At 59.5% G+C, this 22,852-nt stretch overlaps 3 protein-coding genes across 4 annotated transcripts; 1 reads left to right on the top strand and 2 right to left on the bottom strand.

Moving 5' to 3' along the window:
* Window positions 1–938: 938 nt before the first annotated feature.
* Window positions 939–4,135, bottom strand: FCER1G (Fc epsilon receptor Ig). Of its 2 annotated transcripts, XM_019712947.3 has the most exons (5): window positions 3,609–3,767; window positions 2,005–2,096; window positions 1,846–1,878; window positions 1,422–1,442; window positions 939–1,271 (listed from the first exon to the last, which is right to left on the bottom strand). In XM_019712947.3, exons 1-5 carry the CDS (start codon window positions 3,655–3,657, stop codon window positions 1,209–1,211), a joined length of 258 nt encoding a protein of 85 aa, XP_019568506.1. In that variant the 5' UTR covers window positions 3,658–3,767; the 3' UTR covers window positions 939–1,208. The 2 variants fall into 2 exon arrangements, with proteins under 2 accessions (XP_019568506.1, XP_088657647.1); XM_088801521.1 differs by lacking the exon at window positions 2,005–2,096 and having other exon boundaries at window positions 3,609–4,135.
* Window positions 4,136–4,252: 117 nt separating this feature from the next.
* Window positions 4,253–12,102, bottom strand: NDUFS2 (NADH:ubiquinone oxidoreductase core subunit S2). The gene is made up of 14 exons (XM_019712920.3): window positions 11,794–12,102; window positions 10,968–11,074; window positions 8,862–9,052; window positions 7,394–7,514; window positions 7,073–7,185; window positions 6,793–6,867; window positions 6,608–6,685; window positions 6,386–6,471; window positions 6,086–6,205; window positions 5,392–5,521; window positions 5,060–5,155; window positions 4,825–4,908; window positions 4,650–4,707; window positions 4,253–4,502 (listed from the first exon to the last, which is right to left on the bottom strand). The coding sequence occupies exons 1-14, from the start codon at window positions 11,982–11,984 to the stop codon at window positions 4,465–4,467; spliced, it is 1,488 nt and encodes a 495-aa protein (XP_019568479.2). The 5' UTR covers window positions 11,985–12,102; the 3' UTR covers window positions 4,253–4,464.
* Window positions 12,103–12,249: 147 nt separating this feature from the next.
* ADAMTS4 (ADAM metallopeptidase with thrombospondin type 1 motif 4) lies at window positions 12,250–22,499 on the top strand. Its single transcript, XM_019712906.3, has 9 exons — window positions 12,250–15,917; window positions 16,840–17,163; window positions 17,390–17,522; window positions 18,018–18,188; window positions 18,968–19,254; window positions 19,355–19,541; window positions 19,777–19,952; window positions 20,760–20,935; window positions 21,353–22,499. The coding sequence occupies exons 1-9, from the start codon at window positions 15,285–15,287 to the stop codon at window positions 21,777–21,779; spliced, it is 2,514 nt and encodes an 837-aa protein (XP_019568465.3). The 5' UTR covers window positions 12,250–15,284; the 3' UTR covers window positions 21,780–22,499.
* Window positions 22,500–22,852: the final 353 nt, after the last annotated feature.

Genomic DNA, 22,852 nt, shown 5'->3' with positions numbered 1-22,852 from the left:
TCGTCTGAAATCACCTTCCCCAGGCACCAGATGTGGCTCCAATGCCTTCTCCGTGTTGATACCCTTCAGTCTGGCCCTCAAGACCGTCACTACTTACAACCACCTTCCTCCCCTTTCTTTCCCAGTATCTGTTGTTTTCTCTTGTGGCAAAATGTGTGGGGACAAAGAGATGTCAATCTGTCACTTGCAAGATGACCTTGGACAGGTGAAACTTCAAAAAGCCCGACACCACAGGGTTGGGGAATGGATCAAATGGTACAAGGAGCTGGAAAAACACACTGCAGGGTGCGAGTCACTGTGAGAATGGGGTACTGCCCTGCATGGGGGTGGCCGGGTGAGCCTGGGGACTGGAGACCCATTGTGACAGAGCTGCTGGGCAGAAATACTTGCAGAAATCCTGCCTCCTGGCAGAGCTGGAAACAGAACAGGCCTGTATCAGGGGGGCTCCTTAGCCACCCCCAGGCGCTCGGAGGTGCTGACGTCCCCTCTGGACCCAACTGGTCTCCCTTGGCCTTACCCAACTCCAATCCCTACCCGTCCGATAAGGTCCCTCTTGCCCAGAACCCACTGAGAAGTCAGTTCCCATACAACCTTTCTTTAGGAACATCACACGAGCCTTCACACACCATACGCCCTGCAAGTTTGGCTCTCCAAGCAGGCTAGCTGACGCCCGTGGGCCCTGCGTGGTACACTCGGATCTGCCCACTCTTTGGGGCTGGAGGGCCACAGGTCGTATCCGAGGTGCAATGTCTGTACATGTGCCCACTAGAGCACTAGAGTTCCCGTGCTAGGGACCGGGCTTGGGCTCGTCCGCCTTCACAGGCGGTGTTGGTCCCAGAGGCCATGAGCTCTGCAAGGCTGGCAGCGGAGGTGGCCTTACCCTGGGGCAGCTGTGTCCAGCCCACGTCTGGTAGAGGGTGAGTGATCGAGCCGTGGGGTCCAGTGTGTGACGGCTTTATTGGTGGCACTCCGTCTCCATCACTCAGGGGTTGGGGCTGGGAAGACGAGAGTGCGCTCAGGGTGAGGCTAGAGTGTAACCATAGCGACCAGCCCCTGAGCGCAGGTCTCTGGAAGGGATGCAGAGCCTCCCGGTCCAGTGATGGGGACGTAACGTCAGCATGAGTAGGTCAGCGGGCACGAATGGCGGCAGGTGTGTGTGGTGCCGGCCATGGGGGCTGGGAGGCCATGGCCAAGGGCCTCTGTTCCAGTTATTGTGGCGGCTTCCCATGCTTCAGGGTCTCGTACGTCTCCTGGGTGCGCATGCTCAGGCCCTGGAGTGCAGGCCAGGAGGTCAGGAGGTCAGGAGGTTAGAAGGGGAGGTGTCCCCGGGCTCCCACCCAGCCCACCCTCTCAAAAGGCACTGAGAAGCCCCCCCTCCGCTGAGCGCCTGCCCTCTGCTGCGGGTGGACAGCCTGACTCACCGTGTAAATGCCTTCTGACTTCTGTGGAGGCAAAGGGCAAGGTGTTAGAGACCCATGACCCTTCATGGCCCCTCAGCGTGTCCCCACCCAGGGCCAAGGGCTTGCCCAAGGACAGTGGGGCACGGATGCACACTTGCCCACATGGCTACAAACATATGTATCTACACACACACACATGCGACTGTCACGGGCTCATCACTCATCATCACTCAGCTTTACTCTTCCTTGTCACCTGCTGAGTACTTTACTTGTGACTTAGCTAGATGGCAGGGTGGCAGGGGGAGGGGGAGGGGGGAAGGCGCTGGAGCTTGTGCAGGTCAGCGTCACAGACTCGTGCCCTCGCAGGGGCCGCTGACCCCAAGGCTAAAGCCCCAGAAGGGCCGAGTCTGCAAAATTGTGACGAGCCAGGTGTGGGAATCCATACCTCACAGGCTACAGCTGCCTTCCGCACCTGGATCTGGAGAAGAGGACAGGTCATTAGCAAGGGCCCATCCGCCTCCCTGCAAACTCATGGGCACCCTTCTGCTCCACCCTCTCCCCGCCTCTGCCCTGGAAGCCAGCCCACGCCACCCGCCAGCCTGACCTTGAGGCGACAGTAGAGTAGGGTGAGGACAATGCCGTACAGAAACAGGATGGCATCCAGTATGTAGCAGAGCTGAGGCTCGGCCAGGGCGGCTGAGGGGACAGACCGTGCCAGGGGGTCGGGCTTCAGCGAGGGGACCTCGCCTCCCTCCGAGCCCTCCCCACCCTCCTCCCTCGCCAGGAGGGCTGCTGTGTTGGGCCTGACAGGCAGCCTGTGCTTTAGCACCGTGGGCTCCCGTCACCACCGAGCACTTCACAGCCCTCAGGGGACCCATCTGAGTTCACTGGGCAGAGACCAAAACCTCAGCCCAGAGAGGGGGGCAGTGACAAACTTCAGTGAAGAAACCACAGGAGTGTCTCTGCTAAGTCCTGTGACCTGTGGCTGAGAGCTGGACAGGAAGGATGTGAGCTGGGGATGGGCGGGAAGGCAATTACTCCATGATTGGTCATCTGCTCGACCTGTTCCCTTCAGCCCCTTCAGGCAGAAAACACAAGGCCTCTGCTTTCCCAGGCCTTAGGGACACGGCTGGCGCAGCACACAGGGCTCCAGGGAACGACAGCTGTCCCATTCCGCCTGTCGCAAGGACTCTACCCTATTACGCACCCTGGGCCACTGAGAGGAAGTTTGTGCAACGACAAAAATCACACTTGGCCTGAGCACCCATCCACCCGGCCCTATGGGTGACCGGAACACGAGTAGCCCTGTCACAGCTGATGCTGTGTAGACCTGAGGGCCACCCTGTGAGGGAAGTGCCGTCACCTCCGTGTGGATGACGACACCAGGACTCGGAAGCAGAGCTACGTGGCAGAGCCCGCAGCCAAGTCCAGGTATTTCTGCTTTCAAATGTGTGCCCCTTCCTTCCAGTTCGGTGGCCCTGCCCCTCGTCTCCTGCTGGCAGACTGGACACTCACTCACTTCTTCCCTCCACCTTCACAGCTGGGCTGGTGCAAGTCCTCTCGTCGACTTCTTTCAATTTCCCCAACTTCTCCCACCACCTCCTTCCCTTACCCCAGCTGCAACCATCCGTCTTCAAAACACATTCTCACAAGATACCCCAGAGCAAGAAGTGAGAATTCGTGAACGCTGACTGCAGCCCGAGGGCAGCTGAGGTCTTCCCGTCGCCGCCTCAGTTTCCCCCAGTGCTCAGGTCCCTGGAATTGCATGCCGCCCGCCCCCCACCAGCTGCTGACAAGTGCCTGCGATGACCCACAGAAGTGGCTATTGCGTCCGTCTGACTGCCCGTGCCTCACTCCCAGGCACAAGGACAGGCCGCAGCCCCTAAAGGCACTACGTAAATATTACTCAACCAGCTTGACACCAGCTCCCAGTGGAGAGCAAAGGCACCCCACCGGAAATGCAGCTTTTCCCAAACCAGCTTTTCATGTCACACACTGCCCTCCCCTGCCAACTGAAGCCTTAAGTGCATACCAATCCCAAAAAAGACAGAGGGGGACATGAAAGGAGGGAGCTACGATTCGTGTGTCCTCATGGGGACCACGCAGGACCAGCCTCAGGGTCTCTGTGCCCCGCTACCCGCTGCCCACCTGCCTGACTCGGCCCCCAAACACGTGCCCTTGACTCCCACCCTCACCAGACCCTCTCACCTGCTTGTTCAGCCAGAAGGAGCACGAGAAAGACCACTGCTGGACGCATCCTGGGCAGGATGTGGGGACCGCGAGCGGGGCTCGGACGCTGTGAGGGCACTGTGTGGCTGTGCTCAGAAACAGCTCCCTGACCACAGAGCACCCCCCTTCCTGCCACGCCTTCCCCCAGCTTCGGCCCCTTCCCCTTCCTGCACACAGACCAGGCGGATCCCGGAAGGGCCAACTAAGGCAGCTGAGAGCTGGGCTCTTCCGCCTCAGTCCTACAGTGACCAAGGGCCTGCTGCTACAGACAGCGGGGACGGCCACCGTGGGAGAGGCTGTGTGACCCGCCATCGCTGCAGCCCTGCCCAGACACATCTGTGATAACTGCCCTCGAGTTTCCATAAGGTCCCACCACGGCCCTTTCCCGCCCACCTGGAACTGTACCCGTCTTGATTTGAGTTTACCAATTTGTGTGAGCAGCAAATTTAGGCAAACTGGTTTGGGGAAAAGAGGAAATGGGGAATGGAGAAGTGGAAAGGACAAGAGTCAGAGGAGGGGGTGGGGATGAGCAGGAAAAACTGCTAAGAACTGTGTCTGACAGAGAAGTGGAGGGTTAACAAATGAGTTTCCCATCAAAACGAAAACAACAGTGAGACGCTGAGGAGTTTCGGCACAGGGGCCGGAAGGCGGCTATTTTATTACAGTTTCTGCTTCCCAGCACATGCACAGAAAGTCAGATAGCCCAGTGCTCACGCACGCGCGCACACACACACACACACACACACACACACACACACACACACAGCCTGTCTCCAACGACCACAGGCCCCGCACAGGAAGTTCACAGACAGGAGACAGATCAGGCAGGACCCGCTCAGCGATCCACTTCTCCAAATACAATGTCCTGGGTACCTAGGTCGGGGAAGAAGTGGTGTCACCCAGGAGCCACAGCTCATTACCGTGCTCAGTCTGTGAACAGGAAGTTCAGGTTCTGTCCTCAACCCGTCCAAGCCCTGGGCTGGGGCATCCACACGACACACGACACAGTGGGCCTCGTACCTATGATGGCAACGACGTCCGCCAACATGTGTCCCTTGGACATCTTGTCCAGACCAGCCTGGAGAGAGTCAGACAACAACAGTGTCGGGGGCCCGCAGGGAAGGCCCGGACGCCCCAGCACACTCAGCCACGCCTCTGCTCATCCATGGAGCTGGCGTCACCAAGTGGTTCTTACCAGGTGGGCGAAGCCAGGGGCCTTGATCTTGCATCGATACGGGCGGCTGCTGCCATCAGACACCAGGTACACCCCAAACTCCCCCTGACCAAGGAAGAGGGGACCACCTCCATTAGCAGGAAGGCATGTTTCTCTGCAGCTCCATTCACTCTCACGTCCTCTCTCCCTGATGGACGTGCATTTATTTGGACGCCTATCTCCAGTCGCCCACTGCCCTCCCCGGCATTCTCCTCACCTTGGGAGCCTCAATGGCGGTGTATGTGGCCCCCGGGGGAACCTGGTAGCCCTCAGTGTACAGCTTAAAGTGATGAATCAGCGATTCCATTGACGTCTGGAGGGAGGGAAAGGGGAGCATCAGTGAGCCAGACGCCAAGTGTCCCATAGGCCGTTCCTCAGCACAGGCAGTGTCTCCACCCTCATGGAGACAAGAAATGAGCAGAGCAGATAAGGAAGAGGGGGCTGCGGCACTTGACTCTCATGCCGAGAATTCTCTGAAAACGGAAAACTACAAAGCGGGACTGAATCCAAAACCACGGCCCCTCCCCAGCCCCCGTGTGCCGCGCTGACCTTCATCTCCGCTCGCTTCGGTGGGGAGACTTTCGCATCATCCACCTTGACCTCTCCAGGTGGCATCTTGTTCAGACACTGCGAGATGATTCGGATGGACTGGCGCATCTCCTCCACCCGACACAGGTACCTGCCGTGCACGGGACAGGCTGGGCGCGCCGGGGGGAGCAAGGCAGGCTGCTCTCGGTGACCCGGAAAGCGCCAGAAGTTCCCCCTTCCTTCGCCCCAGCGCAGCAGCTCTGCTCAGCTCAGCCACCAGACAGAGCCCCCGTCTTCTGATCCTAGCACTGGGCCCTTCCGCAGAGCCTCTTGGGTTTTCTCAGACATGCCGTATGGCACTTCCCTCTTCAAGCAGCCTCAGCCACATTTTGGGCCACAGAACAGGTGTGGTCAGAAACCCGAACACAAAACTGTGGCAAGGCTCATGCAGCGTCAGTGAACAGGAGCAGAACGTGAAGCTGAGTGGAGCGAGCGGCACCTGGCACGGCCAGGCCCGTCAGCTTCCCCAGCTATAAAACACAGCCCCGACCGGTTCTAGCTCAGACACTGGACAAGGCAGAGGGAAGTGAGGCGTCACGTGTGTGAAAGTGCTTTGAAAAGCACCTCTGGTAGCACACACAGCAGAGACTGGGAAGTGCAGCCAAGCAGAAAGTAGCTGAGAGGGACACGGAGCCGAGAAGAATCTGGGCCTCACCTGTCATAGCAGTCCCCTCGGGAGCCGATGGGGACATCGAACTCCACCTGGCTGTAGACGTCGTAGGGCTGTGTCTTGCGCAGGTCCCACTGGATGCCGGAGCCGCGCAGCATCACCCCGCTGAGGAGAGCACGCCAGGAACAAGGGTCACTGCCACCAGGAGGGGACACGCTCCCCTCCCCCACAATCCCAGCAGGGGACACAAACTCAGAACAGGGCACAGAAGGTGCCCCTGTTGCTGAAGCCGAGACATGGGGCTGGCATCCCCCGCCCGCCAGGTGACAAGTCTGCGGCCCCCACCTAAAACCGTAGTTCAGCGCATCTTCTGCTGTTACAACCCCAATGTCCACTGTCCGGTTGCGCCAGATCCTGTTGTTGGTCAGCATCTGTTGGTCAAGAACACGTGGGTGAACGTCGTGACCCCTTCAAGCACCTCTGTGTTTCTCTACAACTGGGGACGAAAAGCCCGTAAGCCCCGCCTGGGGAGAAGGAGGGGTTTTTCCCCACCGACTCCTATCTTACCTCTTCCAACTCATCAATCCGAAGAGAGAAGTTCTTGGAAAACTCATAAATGTCATCCATAAGCCCAAGGGGTAGGTCCTAGAAGCCAGAGACACGGTCGACACAGCACGGCCTTTCCCACAGGCCAGCGCTGCCCCCCAGTGGCCACGGCGGGTGCGGGCGCCGACGCCGACGGGACCGCTCACCTGGTGCACGCCCCCGGGCCGGACATAGGCTGCATGCATCCGGGCGCCAGAAACCCGCTCGTAGAACTCAAACATCTTGAAAGGACACACAGGGAACCAGTGACCCGCTACGTCCACCCCCTTGCTCGTGCCTCTGGTTCCCAACCGAGCCCACATGACAGCTCCCTAAGAACCTGCCCCAGGTTACACAAACCTCCCCCGAGTGGTGGCCCTATGTCCCTTCCCGTTTCCTGTCTCTTCACACCTTCCCCACTTCCGCATCTCCTCCCTCTTCTCATACCTTCTCCCTTTCTTCAAACATCCAGAAGAAAGGGGTCATGGCCCCAATGTCCAGGGCGTGTGTGGTCACAGCCATGATGTGGTTCAAAAGGCGAGTGATCTCCCCGAACAGCACTGTGCAGAGATGAAGACAAGCAGAGGAGCCAAGCGGCCAGTCTGACAAGCTGTTCAGGACAGAGCCCGGGGTCTGCAGACTAAGCTTGGGTTCAACGCCTCCAGGAGGGGAGTGGGGGCTGTGCTGTACCCACAATGGGGGTGGGGCGGATCCACGGCACCCACCCCGAGGAGGGGAGCGGGGCCTGGCGCGCGGGGGCGGGCATACCGCGGATCCACTGTGCCCGCGGCGGAGGCTGGATATTGAGCAGCTTCTCCACAGCCAGCGAGTAGGCCTGCTCGTTGCACATCATGGACACGTAGTCTAGCCGGTCGAAGTACGGGAGGGCCTGAAAAGACGTGGAGCCGGGCCCATGTCACAGGCCTGGAGCTGCTTCACACGCCTTCCCAGTCCCCGGGCCCTTGCAGGGTGAAGGGAACTCCCAATAACCAGCAGGGTGCGGGGCAGGGGACCCAGGCCGCCGTGTTCACCAGTCTCCTACAAGGCTCTGGAGCGGCCCAGAGGGCAGCGTAGCGCTGTGCAGTGTCCCCTCCCCACACACAGGAAGGGAAACACCTCGGGAGCCCAGCACAGTAATTCGCAGTTAAATTAGCAAGTATGAGTTTTCCAGTACTTCCTGCCTTGGTTTTTAACAGAACGTATTAAATTGTACACTAATAAAAAGTGGCTCACAAAATTCCTGAAAATGTAACAATCAGTCCTGTGACACCACTGCCAAGAGCCCCCTGGCCCCAGACGCCAAAGACGATTGCCCTTCTGAGACACTGAAGGGGAAAGGTCATCAGTGTCGGTAGCGCTGGCATGAACATGGGAGACGGAGCGCCAGGAAGGGTGCGGTCTGTTTCTAGTGGGAACGGTTCCCGGGGTCCTCCCCTGGAACCAAGAAGCCCAGTCCCGGCTGTCGGCCAGCCTTGGCTTCCAGGAAGGAGAGGGAGTGGAGGGGCCCCTCCCTGAGACAGTTAGTTCTTGTCCTGACGTCCTTGTGACGTGGGACCAGGCTACACGGTTAACTCCGTGGACTGTGGGACCAGAAGACACCACTGCCTGGACTCTCCAGGGGACTCCGTTTCTGGTCAGTGGTTCTAAATCCTCACCCCGTCATCCTGCTATCAAGACCTTTCTTCGTGACAGTAAGGAAAAACGCCCAGACTCCTCTCAGATCCATGCCTGCGAATCTGACCCTCACCACTAGGGTCACAGTTCTCCTAAAACCGGCAAACTGTGTCACAAACTCCCTCCCAGTCACTCTGACTCACTGAGCGTTTCAAAAATAAACGTAGAGAGCTGGAAGAGACAAGAATCAGCTGCTAATCCTAGGGAGCTGACGTCTCTGTCCTCCTGCCCTGAGCCCAGGGACAGTGGCTGTGACGTACTGGTCTGAGCAGGGAGACTGAGGCACCGGAGTGAGGGGGAAGGGAGTGTAAGCTGGGAGTCAGCCAGCACAGCGGGGAGAGTACTCAGGCTGCAGGACACTGCCGCTGGATAAAGCAAATCCAGATGGTTTAAGTCACGTGTCCCCTGCCACATCTGTCCATCCTCCCAGCCAAGACCATCTTGATAACCTCAAAGGGCCGCTCCTCAAAATCCTCCTCCCCTGGGGTTTTGGGGACTGTAAAGAGGCCAAGTCCCAGGCTAAAGTACCCCAGGTCCTGCCATAGGCCGTGCTTGCCCACACCTGTAGGTAGGTCTTGTACTCGATGAGCTTCTCGGTGCCTCGGTGCAGCAGCCCGATGTGAGGGTCACACTTGCGCACCATCTCCCCACTCAGCTCCATCACCAGGCGCAGGACACCATGGGCTGCTGGGTGCTGGGGCCCAAAGTTCAGGGTCAAGTTCGACACCAGTGTGTCCTTTGGAGGGTCCACATCTGAGAAGTGGGAAACAGTTGAGAGTCAAGGGGTAATTCCCTTGGGAACCCCCACGAGACAGCAAGGAGTTACCCGTCCCTACACGTCTTCCATCTCACCGTGCTATACCGTAAGTATCCTAATCTCCACGGCGACCAGGAAGACCATGGATGGGAAAAGGGGGAAGGGAGATCTAAAGTGATGAGAGGGACCATGAATCCCCTTTCTCCATGTCTCCCAGAATACCTTTTGGAAAGGAACAGTAGTAACAGATAACACTTATATAGCCCTTACCATCTGCCAGGGACTACTCTACGAACTTTGCTTACTTTCATTAATTCTCACAACAACCACAAGTACTAGGTACTATTATTAAGCCCATTTCATTGGTGAAACTGAGGCTGGAGAGGATAAACGCTTTCTCACAGGGCTGGTACACGGCAGACCCAGCACAGAAGTCGGCCTTTCAGCTCCAGGGCCCACACTCTTAACCACTAGGATACACTGCCCTCCAAAGGTATCTGATGGACCAATCAGTACATGTATTGTAATTCTTACCACTACTAATGACAGTTCTTACCCTGAAGAAGTTTCCAATTTCTCTTGGGAAATAAGTACATGTGAAAACTACTACCACAGGTCAAATTTACCATCAATGTTTAAAGGAAGGAAAGAACAACAACAACAAAAAATGTTAAAAAAAAAAAAGAAAGAACAGTGTGAAGACTCCATGGAGGCAGCATCTGAGCTGGCTCTTAAATACAGGAATGATTCTGAGAGGCAGTGAGAAGAAGAGACACCCAGGCTATGGGATCCACATGGGTCAATCTTAGAAACGAGGAAGGAAGTACCTTCCCTGCCAAGAGGCAGATTAGTGACGGCAGGTGGTGGGGACAGTAGCATCACTAATAACACTAAGGGAGACACACCATGTGCCAATCACTACAGGAAGTGGCTTATGTCACTATCTCATTTGACCTTCACAGTAACGCAATTAAGTAGGCGCTTCATTCACTGCTAAGTGAAGAACCAAGATCTGAGACCAGAGGCGAGCGTTTCGATGCAAATTCTTCACCATGGACTCTGGAGTCAGACGGACCCAAGTACAAACCCACCTGTGCATCCTTGATCCAGCTGTACTCTCCCTGCACCAGAATTTCCTCAAAATTGAGATAATACTGGTGTCACTCCCCGAGGCCTGCAGTAAGGACGGAGTAAAACAGTGCATACAGACCACTCGGTGCGTGGTGAGCACTCAGCTGCTTTTACCATTAAGTTTTTGAAAAGTAACTGGAAGTACCTTTGAAGGTTTTTGAGCATGAGAATGAATGACACGTAAAACGATGTTTGGGGAAGACGAAGGTGGTGACACTGTATAGGACAGCTGCAGGGAGAGCAGATCAGTGGCAGGAAGCCAGGGAAGAGACTCCTGAAATAATCAAGGTCTAACACACAGTAAGTCTGAACAAGAAGGAGAGAGGTGACTAGATGTGAGACATTAGGAAAGAGCCGCGTGGTTTTGTGATTTGCTGCACAGACATGGAGGGCAGGAGAGAGAACAGAGCCGAAGGTGACCAAAAAGTCTCAACTCTGAGAGAATGGCAAAGCCACTGACCAAAACCAAAAAGTCAAAAAGAAAAGCTGGTTTTGATGGAGTAAGAAATGTTTGTATTCAGGAAGTCATTTGGGTGCCAGTGGGAAAACCACCTGGTCTAGCAAGGAGGTGGAAATATACTGAACCTATGGGAAAAGCTGAAGCTAAAGACAGGAATTTGGTAGGGACCTCCGAGGGTTGGCTGGGACAAATACTATTATCACTACCATTGTTTGTTGACTTGCATGATGAACACAGAAAGGGTGGGAACTAAAACTTGCCTAAGATAGAGCACTCAAGAACACAAAAACCAGGTTGGGACAGGGGCTCTGGGCACTCACCATTCCAAGGTGGAGGCTTCCAGTGGGCTGTTTCCTTGGTGGGGTACATGACCGCTCCCCCGAACTGCTCTGCCCACTCCACATCGGGCTGCCACTGCCGAGCACCTCTAGGGAGTTAAAGACAGACCCCAAACAACTGGCTGAACAGTGCCTGCTCCGCTCGCATCCCCTTAGAGACAGGCAGACACCAGGGGAGGCTGTCTGGGATTCCTCAATGCCGAGTCGCCGACACACAGTAGGTGCTGCTTCGGCACAAGCTGGAACTCTGCAGGTTCCATTCCTAACAACTTAGTCCCAGAGTCACTTCACCTATCACCCCTGTGCATGCAAGGTTGGGATGCTGGCTCCCTCAAATCCCCGTCCTGGTGAACATGAATGCAAGACAGGTGTTTATTCAAGGTCAACTGATGTGAGTGTGTGAGAGACAGACAGAGAGACAGACGCATCCTTAGCTCGGCTCAAGACGGCGCGAAGGCCGTACTGGGAATCTGCGGCTCTCAGTTCGCTCTCCTCACCGAACCCCATCAGCGGGCTCCCCTCTTGGCCCACAGCGTCCAAGGTGAGCTTCGCCAATCGCACGCCACCCGCGACGGGGCTCAGAAGCAGCAGAGCATCAGGGCAAGGGGACACCTGATTTCACCCGTGGCCGAACCAGCCCAAGACCCTCTCTCCTCCGCCACAGCGGGCGCCAAGCACCTGGATGGAGCCCGAGACGGCAGGCCTGGGCGAGGGGTCACGGGCCCGGCTCATTCTTTCCTAGGGGTCACAGGGCCCGTGGAGTCCCCAGCCTTGGGGACAGCGCGTCGACGGCTGCCCCGGGCCTCACCTGTTGGGCTGAATAGGCAGCCGGCCCCCAGCCCCTGTTCGCAGCACCTGGGCCGTGACGCCCCGCAGGCCGCGCAAAGCCCTCAGCGCCGCCATCTTGCCCGCGGCGGACGGTAGGAGGAGGGCCGGGCGGAAGTCCCGCCCGCGCACTTCCTGTGGGCTTCTGGCCCGTCGGCACAATGCGGCCGCCATCTTGGAAGCTGGCGGGGTCGCCGACCTGAGACTGACAGCATCCGGGTTCTGCGCCTCGGCCTCACGTGGCGCAAATACCCGGGACCGAGGGAAGCCGTTCCCTCCGCTCCTGCCTGGCTTTCTAGGCGTTGGCCGGCGGGACTTGCTGCTCGTGCCGGGGCAGCCACGCCCCTCGCGCGCTGCCCTTGGGCTGTGCCCGCTCCCGCCGCCTGGCCGCCCCCGGCCTCCTCCTGGGGTGGCCCCAGGCTGTGCCAATGACCTCCCGTCCCGAAGCCAACAGTTTCGGAGCAGGGAAGCCAGCTAATTTCCAGATGTCCTAAACGGGTTGGGGCAAGGGGTCCCAAGTGGGGCCGGGCGGGTCTGAGCTCCGCCCAAATAAAACGAAAAGAGGAGGAGGCCACGGCCACGCGCATCGGCGCGGCCGCGGGGTGTGGGGGCGCCGCACCCCAGAGGTCCTTTGTGGGTGACCCTGATGTCCGCCAGGCTCCCAGACCCTCGAGTTACAGACTCAGGAAGCGCCCCTAGACGTGCGTCACACCCCACTCGCATCGTGGGTCAGTCCCTGCCCTCCCCGTCTGACCCCGACCCCGCCGCAGTCCTGGCCAGCGCCGCGGAGACGTCACCGCCAGGAGTCGGAGCCCAGCTCTGTGCGGAAGAGGCAGTTTTCCAGCCTTGGAGGCCGGTTCCCGGTCTGTGCGCTGCGCCAAGCCCCGCTCCAGCTGGGCCACCCGTTGAGTCTGCGGTGCCTCCCACTCGCGCCCGCCCGCCAGAGGCCTTCCCCAGGCCCCCCCACACAGGGTCCCGGCCCAGCCCGCCAGCGGAGCGGCAGGGTGGGGCAGGCAGACCAGCAGGGTGGCGCACGGAGTTCTCAGCTGTGGAGAAAGAGGAGAAAGCCAGACTTAGCGGGCTGTTGACCTAATGGGAACAGCGCCACAGCGCGGGGTCATACCTGGCTCTGGGAACCGAGGGGACCAGGGTGGACTGGGCAGCCCCCTTGCCTTCCTGCCCCGACTCCCCACCCTCCCCTGGGCCTTGTCCCCTTCTGCATTTGGAGCTCAGCAAGTGTGGTGATGGTGATGGGGGGACTGCATTTATTTGCCCTAATCCAGCCTGAGAGAAGTCAGTCTAGACTAGGGCCGCTTGGCCCTGAGGGCGACTTGAGCTGGAACTAGGGGGGCTCCTGGGGGCTGCCTAGGACACGGCATCTTTTGTGCCTTCTCCCTGGTGCCAACACCCCCCCACACACACTGCTGCTGCAACTCCAAGGCCCTTTGTCTCTCACTGCTTAGTCACCCCCTTTGTCCTCATCTCAGATGGGGGGTGGGAAGGGGCAGTAAGAGTCCTCGTGACAGCGCCTCTCGCCCCTGCCCCTTCTGGTCTCCCATCCTTTGTCTGAACCTCTCCGCTTAGGACCAGGGTCAGGGCACCAGGCAGTCACAAGGGGGTGGGTGATACAGGACGCAGTGGGCACTGGAGCAGGTATTACTGACCTGAGCAGGAAGGGAGGGGGAAGGAAGTGTCCTGGTGGATATGATGTGGGGTGCAGGAGATGACGAGGCAGAGAGCCAATAGACGAATGGGGGCAGGGGCAGGGGGGCAGTCTCTGGGAAAGGAAGGGGACTGCTGACCCCACTCCCCCTCCTGGGGATATCCTGAGGAAGGGAGTGGCTGTAGCCTGGGGGGAACAGACATTGCCCCCACTTCTGAACCCTTTGCTTCCTTGCTTGAGAGACCGTCCCCAAGACCTCGTTGCTGGGTCCTCTCCAGTCCAGAGCTGATGGAGTCATTTTGCTTCCTTTTCCCAACACCACCTCTTCCTCCCTGGGGCTCTCTCCCATCTCAGGCACCGGGTTCCTGTTCCTGTTGCTGCCTAATTTCCCTGTATTCACAATGCTGCCTCCATCCTCTCCCTGTCCAAGGGGATGGGAACTAGCGGATGACTAGGTGTTCCCAGAACGATGGGTTCTCAGGGCAAGGTGGAGCCAGACTTGGGAGCCAAGTGGGGATTCCCTCAGAGGGCCCAGCTCTGGGTGTGTCCGGGTTCCTGTGCTGGGTGGGCTGGGGGGAGGCTGGAGGAGGGCTCTGGGTAGGAGTGGGTAGGAGCAGGGCCAAGAGCCTGGGGGAAGCTACCGGGCGCTGGGCCAAGGAAATGGGGAGTCAGGAAGTGGGGAGGGGGAGCCCTGAGGGGACTGGAGGCGGAATGGCTGTTCCAGGCTTTGGAGGGGCAGATAGTGGTTACTCAGTGAGGGAGAGAAGAGAAGTTAGAGGAGGTACCACCCTGGACCCTCCTCCTGGGAAAGGAAGTCGTTACCCCTCCTGCCTGGCATGCCCTCTGCCCGTTCCCAGGTGCGCCCTTTGAAGCTGACATGCCCTACCTCTGGGCAGTATACTCCCCAATCTCTGCCTCCTGCCGGCCTGTCTCACAGCCTCCTGCACTCTTTCCTGCTGCTCGGTCTCTGGTCCTGACAGTGCTGAGCTAGCTCCTTTCTTTGTTCGCCCTCTTGAGGCTTCTACCCTCTCTCCTCAGCTCTGGAAACCAGCCCATAAGGGCAGAGGGCAGCCTGAGGGAGCCCCAAGAAAAGGGAGGCCATGCCAGAATTCTCCTGGGACCTTGGTCCTTTCTGTGCGTGTAGGCCAGGCCCTTTCCCGGACTTCCTAGCCCTCCTGGGGCTCTGTCTGCCAAATAGGGAGGCAGCTGAGAGCTGGCTGTGGGGTTTGGGCAAAGGCCGTCTCATCAGCTGGCCCAGCGCCTATGACCCTCCATTCGGCTGCTAGAGGCCCCCCTCCCCGGGGCAAGTCCCATTTTTCTCAACGGAAGACAAAACTGAGGGTTTTTGGGAAGGAATGAGACACCCATCTGAGTCCTACCAACAGAGCTGCTGGCTGAATGGCTTCCAGCTCAGCCAATCACAGCGCCTCAGGATGCTTAAAAGAGCTGGCGGGGAGTGTGGGAAGAACCCACAGGGAGACCCGCAGACACATGGACGGGGGAGAGAGAGCAGGAAAGAGACAGAGACAAAGGCACAGAGGCGAAGCCAGGGTCTGAGGGCGCACAGAGGGGGAGGCCAGAGAAGCTGCAGAGCACCAGGGTTAGGGAGGAGCCAGGCCACTAGGCACCTCTCCCAAGCCAAGGGCTAAGTCTTCCCTGCCTTCTCTGAAGGTCCCCAGCCCCTCTGCCAACCCTGCCCCTGACCTTGGCACTAGGCCCAGCCCCAGGCTGCAGAGGAGCTTTGCAAAGCCAGGGCGTGAAGGACTCGGTGACCGGACAGCCTCAGGCCCTCCCAGCACAGCCGCCGTGCCATGTCCCTGACAGACGTGCGTCCCGGGAGGCGCTTGGCGGACTGCTGGCTGTGGGGAAGCCGCTCCCGTCCACAGCTCCCCACAGTGCCCGCCGTCTCGGGGCTGGTGCTGCTGCTTCTGCTGGTCTCCCTCCTGCCCACAGCCCAGCCAGCCGGCCCCCTCCCCCGGGAAGAGGAAGAGATCGTGTTTCCAGAGAAGCTCAACGGCAGCGTCCCTCCTGGCTTGGGCATCCCTGCCAGGCTGTTGTGCCGCTTGCCTGCCTTTGGGGACACGCTGCTGCTAGAGCTGGAGCAAGACCCGGCTGTGCGGGTCGACGGGCTGACGGTGCAGTACCTGGGCCGGGCACCCGAGGGGCTGGGCGGGGCCGAGGCCGGCACCTACCTCACCGGCACCGTCAACGCAGACCCGGAGTCGGTGGCATCTCTACACTGGGACGGAGGGGCCCTGCTAGGGGTGCTGCAGTATCGGGGGACCGAACTCCACATCCAGCCCCTGGAGGCAGGCACCCCGAACTCTGCTGAGGGCCCTGGGGCTCACATCCTACGCCGGAAGCGTCCCGTCAGCGGCCAGGGCCCCATGTGCAACGTCAAGGCTCCTCCTGGAGACCCCAGCCCCCGCCCACGCAGAGCCAAGGTAGGCCACCCTGGGGTCCGTCTGGCTGAGCCCCGGGTCCGCTGGGCACCACTCTTCCTCCTTGACGAGCCTATCTTGGGACAGCTCTGGCTTCTCCCTGCCTGACCCTGCTCCTGGCCAGATCGCTGACCCCAAGAAGGGTTCCCTGAAGTGGGTCAGAGGCTCTGCTGGGAATGAGCCATCCCTCCCCCGCCGCCCCCCCCCCCAGCCCCTGCCTGACCATGGCATCCTGCTGCCACGGCCCCTAGCTACAGGCTGTCCTAACAGCCCCTTGGCCTTGACTCTTTCCTGTGTCCACATTTGATTTTCAACCCACCCCCCAACACACACACACCGGCTAAAGGACTGAGCGTTTAGGCCCAAAGGATTGGCTTGTGGTGCTGCCTTCAAAACTGTCCTGGCCACCTGCACACCAGGGCAGGAGTGCCCAGGGAGGAAAGACGTCCCACACACCGTGGTCCGTCTGTTCCCACAGGCACTGACTACGAGGCTGCCTGAAGCTCCATCCTTTACTCCCCCCACCCCCAGCTTTAATCCAGACCAGACGCTCCCCACACCCGCCACGCTGAGATCTGGCCTGCGCCTGGCTGCTGACTGAATTGTTCCTCCAACCACACAGGGCAGACACGTTGCGGCCCAGCCCTCAAGCCCCAGTCACACTCAGGCCTGGGGGCCCCAAGGCCCCTCCCAGCAGCTTTTCACCTCTGGGGCCCAGGCGGCCCTCTCTGGGACGTGGCACCCCCTTCTCCTCCCCTCTCTGAACCAACAGCTGATTTCTCAGTTACCACATTTGGGGGTGGGGGAATCAACAGGGCGTGCTCAGGGCCAGCTGGCTCTGCTGAGCTCCAGACCCAGGAAGAAGGGGGGGAGTGACCCCTGGTGTGGCAGGCGGTCTCACGACCTGCTGTCCTCTCTCTCCTAGCGCTTTGCTTCCCTGAGTAGATTCGTGGAGACCCTAGTGGTGGCCGATGACAAGATGGCTGCATTTCATGGTGCAGGGCTAAAACGCTATGTGCTGACAGTTATGGCAGCTGCCGCCAAGGCCTTCAAGCACCCGAGCATCCACAACCCTGTCAACTTGGTGGTGACTCGGCTGGTGATTCTGGCGCCCGGTGAGGAAGGACCCCAAGTGGTGCCGAGTGCTGCCCAGACCCTGCGCAGCTTCTGTGCCTGGCAACAAGGACTCAACAGCCCAGAGGACTCCGACCCTGACCACTTTGACACAGCCATTCTGTTCACGCGCCAGGTGAGGCCCCACCAGCACCACAGGCCACACACCGCACGACTCTCAGAAGCACCCTGTGGAAGGATGTAAACGGTGCCCCTGGAGCCGTGCAGGGTGGCGCCTGGCCCCGCCCACACCACTGACTGCCTGGGCCCTGACAGTGCCCAAGTCCCCACTGATCCGGTCTCAGCCCAATGGACCCTCGTGTCTTGCTCCCTCATGTATCTTCGATGATCCCCCTCCATAGGACCTGTGTGGGGTCTCCACCTGTGACACCCTGGGCATGGCCGACGTGGGCACCGTGTGTGACCCAGCTCGGAGCTGTGCTGTCGTGGAGGATGATGGACTCCAGTCGGCCTTCACCGCTGCGCATGAGCTGGGTAAGGTGGGGGTGGGGCCCTGGGACCTCTGGGATGGATGACGGGTGTCAGGTGAGCTGAGGGGACAGTGAGCTCAGCAGGGTGCAAATGGGGGTTACAAGCCGTTTCTTCCTCATCCCTGGGCCTAGGTGCAGGGCCATCCTTCTGTGCTCTGGTGTAGACAAAAGCATCTAGGCTTTGCAGAAACCCACTGTGAGCTGTGTGGTGTGTGTGAGGGTCTGGCCCAGTACTGAGAGTTCACAAGGGTCAGAGATGGGGGTGTGTGGGTTGGGAATGTGTCCACAAGGACAAGTGGGTAGGGACAGGTCCTGAGTGTATTTTGGGGGATGGGGAGACAGAGGGGGGCTACATACTGAGGAGCCCTCAGAGCACTAGAGTGGGTTGGCATGGGATGGGTCTGGCCACCCACAGCTGCAACCAGGTTTATGATGGGCCTGCAGCCCGAGGGCACAGGGCTGGGACCCTTGGACTCCAGCAGGGCCTCTGCTCTCACAGGCCACGTCTTCAACATGCTCCATGACAACTCAAAGCCATGCGTGGGTCTGAACGGGCCTGGGAGCGCCTCCCGCCATGTCATGGCTCCTGTGATGGCGCACGTGGACCCAGAGGAGCCCTGGTCCCCATGCAGTGCCCGCTTCATCACTGACTTCCTGGACAACGGCTATGGTAAGCAGGCGCCCTGCCTGCACCCACTGTCCTCTCCTCGGCCACCTTCCGTGGGGGGTGGGGGAGAAGTGCTGCTGTCCTAGTGTGGTTCCCACCTCCTCCCAGGAGAAGTAGCACAGCTGCGGGAGGCAAATCTTGGCCCAGGAGACTTAGAGCTGACCTGCTATGGGCCCGAGCTGTCCAACACAGAGTGAGGTGACTGCCTTGTAACTTGAGGTGTGCGAGCCCAGCAGGGCGACTTGAGGCGGGCAGGGTTGTTGATGGGAAAGTTGGTTAGAATAGGCAGGAGGACGGAGTCCTTGGGTTCCCATCCCGATTCTGTTGTTTACGTGTGTGTAGACATGTGACCATCAGTGACATGTGTAGACGTGTGACTTGTCAATGTGTGTAGACGTCTGACCGTCAGTGACGTTTGTAGATATGACCGTCAGTGATGTGTGTAGACATGTGACCGTCAATGACGTATGTAGATGTGACCGTCAGTGATGCGTGTAGACGTGTGACCGTCAATGACGTGTGTAGACGTGTGGCTGCCAGTTACCTGGCTCCGTATGGCTCATCTGCAACATGGGCGTGACAGTGCTGTCTCATAGGTGGCTGAACATAGCCTGTGCTCATCACACAATAAGCACCCAGTAAATTGCAGCTGCGATTTAAAGCTTCTTCCAGCCCTACCACTTGGATCCTAGGGTCCCCCAGGCCCAGGGAGCCCCGGCTTTCAGATGGCAACTAGAATGCCTCGGCTCACAGCTGACTTCACACCCCTGCGCCCCTCCCAGGACACTGTCTCTTAGACAAGCCAGAGGCCCCCCTGCATCTGCCTGTGACTTTCCCTGGCAAAGACTATGATGCTGACCGCCAGTGCCAGCTGACCTTCGGGCCCGACTCACACCACTGTCCTCAGCTGCCACCGCCATGTGCTGCCCTCTGGTGCTCCGGCCATCTCAATGGTCACGCCATGTGCCAGACCAAGCACTCACCCTGGGCCGACGGCACCCCCTGTGGGCCCTCACAGGCCTGCATGGGGGGCCGCTGCCTCCACATGGACCAGCTGCAGGACTTCAAGGTGAGAACCCAGGATGGGGGTGGAGCCTGGGGAGTGGGGATGGGCCCTGAGCCCAGGAGAGAGCGCGTGTACCCCACCCTTCCATTCTGTGCTTCTGCAGGTCCCACAGCCTGGTGGCTGGGGTCCCTGGGGACCGTGGGGTGCCTGCTCTCGGAGCTGTGGGGGTGGTGTCCACTTCTCCTCCCGAGACTGCACTCGGCCCACCCCCCGGAATGGCGGCAAGTACTGTGAGGGCCGCCGTACCCGCTTCCGCTCCTGCAACAGCCAGGACTGCCCCACTGGCTCAGGTGCAGCATGGGGACTGGAGCCTTGGGGGGAAGGGGGGACAGGACGAAGTGTGGGGACCAAGGAGGTGCTGACGGTCCCTGCAGTGGCAGGAGCAGCTTTATCCTTCCAGAACCTTCCCTGGCAGTCTGTGGGGGACACCGGTGCCGGTGCAGCAGTCTAGAGGTGTAAAGGGCGAGGTGCAGGGGCTGGGAGCAGTGAGCTAGGGGCTCTGACCATCCCTTTCCCCTCTTGCAGCCTTGACCTTCCGTGAGGAGCAGTGTGCTGCCTACAACCATCGCACTGACCTCTTCAAGAGCTTCCCAGGGCCTATGGACTGGGTCCCTCGCTACACGGGTGTGGCCACCCGGGACCAGTGCAAACTCACCTGCCAGGCCCGGGCACTGGGTTACTACTACGTGCTGGAGCCACGGGTGAGGGCCAGGATGCCAGGCCTGCTGGCATTCCCATCGCCATGCCAGGCCAGCCCCAGGGTCCATGGGCATTGGGAAGACAGACTCTGGATAAGTGGCCCCTCAGGCAGTGCGAGGCTGCCCTGCTCCCTCGTTTTTTGTTCCTGTCTCTCCCCATCTCCCAGTGCTTTCTGTCGTGAGAACACAAGCTGGGGCCTTTGGGGTCTCTTTCACCCTTTTCCATGGGCTCCTCCGCCAGATCACAGCGAGCCTGTCGGCTCATAGACGGCCGGTCCCTCCCTGGACAGGCCTGGAGACCATGATGTCCCTCCCCGCCCGCCCTCTCTGTGGCAGGGCCCCAGGTTGAAGGCTGCAAAAGGAAGAACCAACCCTACCATCTGCTCCCTGGCGCCCCAGGCTGGGGAGAACTCCCGCAGGTTGGCTGCCCTCTAGCGGCCACCTGGGATGGTGCCATGGAGGTTTTGTACTCCTGCAATTCGCACCTTGGCGGCGCCGGCCAGCTGTCTAACCGCTGGGCATGTTCCTACTTTCCTTGAACCTCAGGGTTCCACCGCAGGAACCCTGAGGTTGTGGTTGTGAGTTTATGTTCACATTTATGGAGCACTCAGCACAGTGTCCGATTCACAGAGGCTCCCAAGGCGGGGGTTTTCCCTGTGGTTGTTGGTATTCTGCTTATCCCGTAAGGGGCCTGGGGCTCCCTCCCCGCGCCATCCACAGCCCCTCCCTGGTAGGATGTGGGTCTTGTTTGGCTCGCCAACCCCGCCCAACTTGGGAGCAACCCTCTGCATTGCCCCTTCTCGCCCTCAGGTGGTAGACGGGACCCCCTGCTCCCCGGACAGCTCCTCGGTCTGTGTCCAGGGCCGCTGCATTCATGCCGGCTGTGACCGCATCATTGGCTCCAAAAAGAAGTTTGACAAGTGCATGGTGTGTGGTGGGGATGGTTCTAGCTGCAGCAAGCAGTCTGGCTCCTTCAGAAAATTCAGGTTTGTTTGCTGTTGACTTCCTCCTCCCGCCTTCCTGGACACTGAGCTGGGCCTGGGCGATAAGACGTGAACTCAACACAGAGGACGGAGCAGTTCTGTCAGTGTCCCACCTGTTCAGCAGGTGCGGGTGGCTGCAGGGAGGGCCTGGGCGGGCGGCAGGGACACTTCCCCAGGAGGCGGGGCTTAGAAAGGCACCGCAGTGAAGGGCAGCAGGTGTAGAGGGCCAGGGCTCAGGGAGGAGGTAGTCACAGGTAGCTCAGATCCAGGCTGGACACCTCACAGAGGTCAGAGGAGACAACCCTCATTGCGCACGCGCGCACACTCACACATTCACTCACACTCACACACACACCCAGCTCAGAAGGCTCAGGGCATCCAGGACCAAGCTGCTGAGCTGCCCTTTCTCCTCCCACACAGGCACGGATACAACAATGTGCTCACCATCCCGGCGGGCGCCACCCACATCCTGGTCCGGCAGCAGGCGGCCCCTGGGCCCCGCAGCCTCTATCTGGCCCTGAAGCTCCCGGATGGCTCATACGCCCTCAACGGCGAATACACGCTGGTGCCCTCCCCCGCCGATGTGCTGCTGCCCGGGGCTGTCAGCCTGCGCTACAGCGGGGCCACTGCACCTTCCGAGACTCTGGCGGGCCACGGGCCTCTGGCCCAGCCCCTGACGCTGCAGGTGCTGGTGGCCGGCCAAACCCAGGGCGCACGCCTCCGATACAGCTTCTTTGTGCCCCGGCCCACCCCCTCGCCCGTGCAGCCCTCTCCCCGGGACTGGCTGCACCGCAAGGCGCAGATTCTAGAGGTCCTCCGGCGGCGCCCCTGGGCAGGCAGGAAATAACCTCACCGTCCCGGCTGCCCTCCCTGGGCACCGGGGTCTGGACTTAGCTGGGACACTGTTGGGCTTCGTGGGGCCTCACTGGAGACACCGTGAGGGAGGGGCGAGCCCTGGACCGTTGCCCTGCGCAGGCTGGCCCTGCCCGGTCCCTGCCCTGGACGGCAGCGACGTAGTGGATGGAGCGGACTGGGCGACAGTCCTCCACCGACACTGCTCCCTCAGCCCTGCCAGTCAGAGGAGGGAGGGGGAAGGCAGGGCGGGCCCCACTTGTATTTATTTAGTATTTATTCACTTTTATTTAGCACCAGGGAACGGGGTGAGGGCTGAGTCCTGGGGAAACTGCCCCTACCTCTCTTCGCCCTCACCCCAGCCAGGAAATCCAGGGTGAAGGTGATGGCCTGAGTGATCTGTGTGTGTTTGTGTGAGAGAAAACGTGTGTGTGTTTATCCATGAGGTACACCCGACCCTGCTTCCCTCTCCCTGGCTTTTATTTCCTGGGAAAGGAACAACCAAGGGTAGGACACGTCTTCAGGGAGTAAGGGATTATTATGTTTTACATGTAATTGAATTCTGCTATTTATGTGCTCCTTTTGGAGTCAGACAGACGTGGGCTGTACCAGCTCCACGGCTCTGAATGTTCGTTTCCTCAATTGCCAATAATAATACTGCCCTTGGAGATTTGTTGTGAGAATTAAATTATGTAAATAAAGAACTAGCACGATGCCCAGCCCCTGGGAAGTGCCCAGCAAACGGCAGCTGCTGCCAGTGACTCCATCACCTTTCTGGCACCTCCATGCCAGAGGGGCTGCATGCACAGGAACATGGCAAAGACCCACGTTGTGAGGGGGGCCTGCCCCTGCCACCGGCGTAGTTCCTCTGGTTGGCACAACCCTATCCTGGATTCTCAGGGACTGTCAGAGAAAGCGCAGTTCAGTCCCTGATCTCTGGAGGTTCCCAACCACATGGAGACAAAATAAACCCTTGTCCCCAAGCACACTGACAACACCATGAAGGTGCTAAGATCACAACTCCTTGCACACAAACACGCACTCAGGGTGAGCTGCTAACTGGGGTCT

This window comes from Rhinolophus sinicus, chromosome 11, assembly GCF_057876585.1.
Source record: "Rhinolophus sinicus isolate RSI-liver-muscle chromosome 11, RSI-T2T, whole genome shotgun sequence".
Taxonomy (NCBI): domain Eukaryota; kingdom Metazoa; phylum Chordata; class Mammalia; order Chiroptera; family Rhinolophidae; genus Rhinolophus; species Rhinolophus sinicus.
This window is presented reverse-complemented; position numbering and strand designations above follow the sequence as displayed.

What these genes read in the sequence shown, in the direction of transcription:
- ADAMTS4 (XM_019712906.3), top strand. Translation starts at nt 15,285, where the DNA reads ATGTCCCTGACAGACGTGCGTCCCGGGAGGCGCTTGGCGGACTGCTGG. An exon ending in ACTACGTGCTGGAGCCACGG is followed by an intron (nt 19,953 to 20,759) that starts GTGAGGGCCAGG and finishes TCTCGCCCTCAG; the next exon opens with GTGGTAGACGGGACCCCCTG. An exon ending in GGCTCCTTCAGAAAATTCAG is followed by an intron (nt 20,936 to 21,352) that starts GTTTGTTTGCTG and finishes CCTCCCACACAG; the next exon opens with GCACGGATACAACAATGTGC.
- NDUFS2 (XM_019712920.3), bottom strand. Translation starts at nt 11,984, where the DNA reads ATGGCGGCCGCATTGTGCCGACGGGCCAGAAGCCCACAGGAAGTGCGC. An exon ending in AGTACAAGACCTACCTACAG is followed by an intron (nt 7,515 to 8,861) that starts GTGTGGGCAAGC and finishes ACGTCTTTTCAG; the next exon opens with GCCCTCCCGTACTTCGACCG. An exon ending in CGAAGCGAGCGGAGATGAAG is followed by an intron (nt 5,156 to 5,391) that starts GTCAGCGCGGCA and finishes CCCTCCCTCCAG; the next exon opens with ACGTCAATGGAATCGCTGAT.
- FCER1G (XM_088801521.1), bottom strand. Translation starts at nt 3,992, where the DNA reads ATGGAAACTCGAGGGCAGTTATCACAGATGTGTCTGGGCAGGGCTGCA. An exon ending in CCTTCTGGCTGAACAAGCAG is followed by an intron (nt 1,879 to 3,608) that starts GTGAGAGGGTCT and finishes CCTCTTCTCCAG; the next exon opens with ATCCAGGTGCGGAAGGCAGC. An exon ending in AGTCAGAAGGCATTTACACG is followed by an intron (nt 1,272 to 1,421) that starts GTGAGTCAGGCT and finishes CCTGCACTCCAG; the next exon opens with GGCCTGAGCATGCGCACCCA.